Below are 6,589 nucleotides of genomic sequence, written 5' to 3'. Positions count from 1 at the left end.
CCCGCCGTTGCCTGCACTTTGGTGCCGGGAGGGGCGGACAGCCGGCTCTTCCGAGCCCGCTGCTGCTGCTGCTGCTGCTGCTGCGAGACGCGCCTGGAAAGAGAGCGAGAGCGCGAGAGAGGGAGGGAGGGAGACCGCTAAGCTCCTCCTCTCGCTCGCCTTCCCTTCCCTCCAGCAGCTCCAGGAACCAGCTCCAGCAGCAGCAGCAGCAGCAGCCCGCTGGGTGACTGCGAGAGACGGAGCGAGGCGGAAAAACACACCGGGAAGCAAAAGCGGCGAGGAGGAAGGAGGAAGGAAGGGAGGCGTGAGGGGGGGGAGCGGCGGCAACAGCAGCGGCGGGAGAAGGTGAAGAGGAAAGGACACGCGCGCAAAGAAGGGGGGGGGGAGAGAAGAGCGGAGGGCGCGCGCAGTGGGAGAGGGGGGGAAGAAACCCCCAAAAGTTTACACCCTCCGAAGCTGCTCTCTGGTCTCCCACCCACCTCTTCCCTCGGCGGCGCTGCTGGCGCGGATGGGAGTTTCACCTGGAATGACAGAAGTTTCAATTTTATTTTATTTTGGGTGACCCTTCTCCACGGCGTCTGACTTCTCTTGAATAATAATAACAATAAAATAAAAAGAATAAAACCTGCCGGATCCGACGCTCCCTCCCCTTTCTACCTCCAACCCCACGCCCTCCAGCAACGGTCGGCGATGTGACAGCCAGGGGGCAAAGCTTTTTCGCCAGCCTTGCCTTGCGGAGAGAGCTGTCAGCGCGGAGGCTGAGCCGAGCGGACTTCTCGCTGTCGCGGCCCCGGCGCCCCCTCCAAAGAGGCTGGAAGTACGGCGGCTCTCCCCCCGCTTCGCTGCCGGGTCTTGCGTGTGAGAGCGTTGCAACCTCCTCCTCAGTCTCTCGCAACCTCCCCCCCCCCCAGCTTCCAGGATTTAACCCCAAATCTCCTCCGGATCCACCTTCTTCCGTGGCCATTCGTTCCCCATTGGCTGCGCTTCTGGATCGGACTCGCAGAAGTGCAGGGTCTTGCCTCCTCCGGCCATTGCACGACGCGGGGGGTGGCGGAAAAATGAAGGTGAGTACCCGGGGGGGGTTGGGTGGGGGGCGGGCAGCTCGCTACACTTTGCTTAGAGTCCCAGCGCCTCCAGGGAAGAAAAGAGCTTTCCTTTTTTTAATGGAGGGGAAGAGCTGGAGGTCCAGATGTATTTAGTTCTCAGGATGGTGAGATTTTATTTATTTATTTTGAAAAAGAGCGAAGTAATTGGGAACACCAGTAACTCACTGATCTCCTCTTGGGGAGGGGATGTGCAGAAGAGGCACTTCCAGGACGCTGCCAGTGCTGGCCATACCCAATTTAAAAACTTGGTTGGGGGTTTGGGGGGGGCATTGCAAGCACTCCGGCCTTGGGAGAGCAATTCGGGAGCTTGCACTAGTTCTTCGGCGCGTTATTAGCTGTAGAAACGGGGATCGATATCTGTCAGAAGGGCTGAAACCCGGAGGGGGCACGTGACTTCTAAAATAGTCTGCCGATATTGTGGAGGTCTGCTGTGCCCTCTCTCTTAGGAAGAGAACAGTCTTTGCAGTTTTAAATATGCACGAAGCCGAGATAGTGTGTGTCGGTGTGTCTGCCTGCGTGTTTGATTTTCGAGTCGCCTTTTGGAGCGGTTTTCTCGCTCGTGGCAGAGGTACTTTTTCCGCGAGTCTCTCTCGCCCAGGGTGCCTGGAATTCCATTAAACTTTATTTCTCAGGGAGTTATTTTGGTCTGGGTATGAAATGGAGAGAAAAGGGATCGAGAAGGGTGTGTGCGCGCAAACCGAGGGGAGGGGGGAGGCGATGTCTGCTGTCGGGAGGAAAGGGGGGGATCGCTTATACCGCTGCTGTCGACTTCGGGTTTGGGGGGTGGTCAGCATTTGGGGGGGGCGGGCGGAGGTGATCTTGCTTCCTTGACCCCCCGGAAACGTGCGTCATTTCGGCCAGCTTTCCAGACGGAGAAGTGGCGGGGAGGGGGGAGGAAGAGAGAGAGAGAGAAATGTCCGTGCCTTCCTAAAAATATATTTAGAAACTCTGCCCTCAAAGATGGAGCGCGCGGGGGGAAATGCTCCTTAGCCCTCCTTGGGGGTCTCTGGTTTTGGGGATCCGGTTGGATGGCTCCCGGGTATTAGTCCGCGCAACTTTGGTAAATAAAAAGAAAGAAAATGCCCCGAGCAGGACTTGGCGAAGAAGATACCAAACGCAATGAGGGAACCAGAGGGCAAGTCCTTGAGGCGCTTGGTGGGTTTCTGTGTGTGCGTTTTCCAAAGGGGGTGGGCGGGTGGAGAGGAAGGAGAGCTGTTTCTTACATCGGCAGCGCTCGTGTTAAAGAAATTTATTTTGGGGGGGGGGGATGACACGAAAACGTGACCGTTGTTGCTTTTGCGGCTCCTGGCAGGGTGAGGCGGGGGGGAGGAGGGAGAGGCAACGGTTCGGGCGCAGAACGGAAGCGGCCCCCATCGCGCTCACCTTGGTACAGGTGGAGTTAATGTCTCCGAGAGATCTCGGGAGGCGGGGAAAGGAGGCTCGGAAGCCAGCCCCCGATCTGGATATCGCCTCCATTAAAAAGAAAAATAAAAGGGAGGGGGGGAGGTAGCTTGGGAAGGAAGGAGGCGCAGCTTCAGGGCTTGGGGGGGGGGGTGGATCCAGCTCCAACTCTCGCCTGAATGGATTTCTTCTGCGGGAAGGCTTTGCTAAAAAGCTATTTTCCCTTTCGCTGGCCATATGTTTTGGTGGAGCGCTTTAAACATTATCCGATTAGTTTCTAAGTCTCGCTCTTCCCGGCAGCTCCAGCTGCAAAAGGCAGTCGGGAGGGTCAGGGGAAGGGGAAGGAAATTTACAGGTCCCCCCCCCCGCCCCACCGCGCAAGCCCCGCCGGGGCGCCTCTCCTAGGTAGGCTCTGCAGCTTTAAGGAGAGATACATTTTCTAGCTTGTGTCGCAGCAACTTTGTATCAGTCATGTCGCCCGCCAGGTGACTGACAAAAGCTTCCGCCCAATGGGAAGCGCCGTAGACCCTGGTGCCGCGGCTCGGCTCTTCCCGCCGACCAATGGGAGAGAGGGAGGGGAGGAACCCGGTTCTGAACTTTATCTGAGCATGTGACATGTTTTTAAAAGGACTTGGCACCTTCGCACGCGCGCCCCCTCCTCTTCTCCCTCTCTCTGCCCTGAATAGTGTCATTGGGCGACACAACAAATCTCGAGTTGGGAATAACTGTCCGGAGAATAAAGCTGGCTGCTCGTTATTTCCTCCTCCGCGCCGAGACAGCCTTGCCTTTCCGACCGTGGAGGTTGACTTTAGGCGGGTGACACTTGCAAGGGGACGTGCGTATTATGCCTACAGGTGGAGGGAAAGTGTCATAGGTGTGCTGGGCGGGGCGGGGGGGATCGTGACTAGCAGGGAGGCGTGACTGTACCCGTTAAATTATAGCAATATTGTGTAGCGGCAGAGTTCAGGGATTTCTAATTAGGGAAGGAAAACATAACTTTTTCAATGTGCATTAGAATTATGCTATATTCGCACGTGGGGACGCAAGTTTCCAATGTTGCGTGTTCTCTCCGGTGTTTCCTGCGTGAGCAGGGCGAGCCACAAATGATCGGCCACTCTGTGCAACTTTAAATATTATTTCTGGCAGATACAACCCTGAGGAGATCCTTAGGAGGAAAAGCAGAACTTAAATATCCTGTTTCAAGAGGACGCTTCTGGGTCAGGGAAGACATAAGGAGTCTAAAGTTTTTTGTGGGGTTTGGGGTAATTTGTCCACAGAGCGAAGGAGGCAAATGCTGTTTTTAGGCTGGGTTTGTCTGCGTTGTTTGGATGGGAAACTAGGTTGGGTTAAACTGCATGCTGGGTTTTTAGAGGCTAGGAGAACCGTGTTTGGAGGCTATACACTAGGCTTTCTGCTGAGTTAAAGGGCTGTGAGCCAGAAAAGCAACCACCAAGCTGAGATACAAAATATAGGATAGCATGCCTTGCAGGAGTCGGATAGAGTGTGGAATTTTCAATGTTTCATTGTCGGGGATTGCTACTTCTACAGTAATATGTATATTTCTGTATCAAAGCTGATAGTCGCATTTAGGGTTACTCAGCTTTTCTGGTTTCTGTGGAACTCACAGATTTTACTTCAAAGTACTGTAGTTCCAAATGTGACAGCTTGATAAGGGTATTTCAGCTTCAAACTTATGCCAGAAAGGGAACATGCATTAGTTACTGTTTCATCATATTTAAAGTTAACTGCAAGTTCTGTTACAAATGCAAGCCATGATGGAAGGGGCAGCAATTTCAGACCCTGTGATGTATAGCTTATTACTTTAGAAAGTTATAGAATATATTTCTTTGTGGGGGGGGGGAGATGGAAAGAAGAAGCAATAATTGAGTGTGATATTTTATATCAATTTATACTGCTCGTGGTTGTTGTAAAATGAGGGACGTCTGCTTCAGTTTTATAAATAAACGCATAATCTCCATATAAAATATTTTGAAGTGAAGTGTATCTAATTTTCCAACTCAGTTCTGACATAATGATGGACACCAAAAGCCAGCTTTTATAAAATGCTTTCTGTGTGTGCCTTAGCCGCCCCAACATACATATTGTATGTGCAAAGACCACCCATCTAGAAAACAAGATGGACACTGGGGGTGACGTGGTAACTGAGGTGTGCAGGGATTTGGGTTGTGAGGAAATAGCACAAGAACCTTGAATTGCAGAAAGCAACAGGGAGTAGGCGCACATTTCCTTGTAGTGCCGTGAACAGTGTTGACTTAAGATCATGGTTAGCAATAAAGCTCTGGGTGGCCTATGGACAAGTCATTCTTGGCCCACTTGTTAGATGTGTTCATAGGTAAAGTTAAATAATGTTATGCCCCAAGCTCCATGGAGAAATGCTGTTTGCTAGTGTCAGCTTTGGAAGAGGTGGGCTTCAGTATTCTATACCAGTGGAAGCTTCCAAGTTGACATAATAGATTATCTAACAGACTTTCAGCTTTGAGGTTATGAATGCATAAACAACAGTTGCCAGGTCACCAGATGAATGGGTTGAAAAATCTTTAGGCTGTTCCATATATCTAAGATTTTAGGTACTAGGAGCCTCTGTCCTCCAAAGTTATCAGGCTTGCACAATACCTTCGTCTAGGGTGTGAGAAAGATACAGGAGTAGCTTAATGTCTTTGCTTGCGTGATCTGGTAACACATATATCTTATCACAGTCAACAGTGAAAAGGGCACAGAGAAATCAGCAGGGTAAAAATGCTCAGACAATCTTTAGGTGAACCTTACTGACCAACAGCAGAAGCAGATTCTCAGTTTCAAGTCCATACTGGGGAGAAGGACATAGAAATCCAGTAGTGGATTTGCTTGTTCTCTTACTTAAAAGTTACTTGTACTCCCTATGAAAAGTTTATTTTCATTTTCAGGGTTTTTGGGTTATTTTTTTAAGAAAATAGTAAACAAATTAACAGTTTTAAGTCAAGTTTAGTTCATTTTTTAAAAATATGCAATTTATATTTAACTCTAGGAGGAAGTTGAATGAAGTGATGCACATTTGATAGATACATGCCATGATTTGCTACACGTGGCTTCATGTGAGTTAAGCAATGTTATAAATATTTTATGGCTATGACGTTATGCATGAATTTGTCACTTTGCTCTGTAAGATTTCACAAGTGTGTCTTCCTTACAAACCGGTCTCTGTGTATTTAGGCTAGCATGACCTTTTATCTCTTATTTACTTACAGAAATTAGAATGATAGGCTTGTCAGATTTAAGTCACCATGACTTTATTCATACCTGGTTTTTTTCAAGTTCTAACTAGTCTACACAAAAGTATATCTATTACTTCAGTACAGAGGGCAATATGAAGGAAGAAAACTAAGGACTAAGTCATTGAGACAGTAGATTATCAACAGTTTGACAAGGGCAAGTAAACAGATGACAAAGTAACGCTTAAATAAGGAGGCATAATGTTTAGCAAAATTAAAAATGCAAGCATGTGCATTGAAAAGAAATAAGGCATGCATTCTGCAAACAGATCACCTGAACATCTTTCAATGCATGTATTTTGAATAACTAAATAATGTATCCATGCTGCTTTTAGATTCAAGTCATCTGGTCTTTTTGTTTATTAAAGTATTATTAAAGATAACCAGTTAATTCTTTCTCCCTTTAAATATTATAGTACAGTTGCACAGCAAGGATATAGCCTTGTATATATGTTTTTCTAGAGGCTATTGTTGGTTAGTTGGAATATGGTATAATCGGTCTGAATCCTAGATACAGAAGTAAATTCCACAGAAATAAGGTAATTTGCTTGTGGATTTCGGACTGGGGTTTCAGTTTGTAAATGGCTCTTCAGTTATGTGACAGGGAAAATTGTGTTATGAACAGTAAAGCTGTAATAATAAATGCACTTCCTAGAGATTAAACATATATAGGAATGCGCTGCAAAGCTACAATCCTATGTACACTTACCTGAAAGCAAGCCCTGCTAAATGCTGGGACTTAATTCTGAATAAGCATGCTTTGGACTGGGCTCCATATAAGATTCTCATGAATAATCTTTCAGCTCAAAGAAA

General features: G+C 48.1%; 1 protein-coding gene across 4 annotated transcripts in view; it reads left to right on the top strand.

Moving 5' to 3' along the window:
* The first annotated feature begins 193 nt into the window (after positions 1-193).
* The window catches only part of NR3C2 (nuclear receptor subfamily 3 group C member 2), a 134,312-nt gene continuing 127,916 nt past the window's right edge, over positions 194-6,589 (top strand). The window contains exons 1-2 of one of the 4 annotated variants that reach the window (XM_082237579.1): positions 195-1,064; positions 5,533-5,599. Coding sequence is in view for 2 of the 4 variants with exons in the window: in XM_082237577.1 (XP_082093703.1) it covers positions 1,581-1,674 (94 nt within the window). In the remaining 2 variants the exon portion in view is untranslated. Of the gene's footprint in view, positions 1,065-1,565; positions 1,675-2,170; positions 2,262-5,532; positions 5,600-6,589 lie in introns of those variants that run through there. The other 3 variants (XM_082237580.1, XM_082237577.1, XM_082237578.1) reach the window with 3 other exon arrangements.

Source organism: Podarcis vaucheri, assembly GCF_965113315.1.
Source record: "Podarcis vaucheri genome assembly, chromosome: 9".
NCBI lineage: Eukaryota > Metazoa > Chordata > Lepidosauria > Squamata > Lacertidae > Podarcis > Podarcis vaucheri.
The sequence above is the reverse complement of the archived record's forward strand: the minus strand, read 5'-3'. Positions and strand labels throughout refer to the sequence as shown.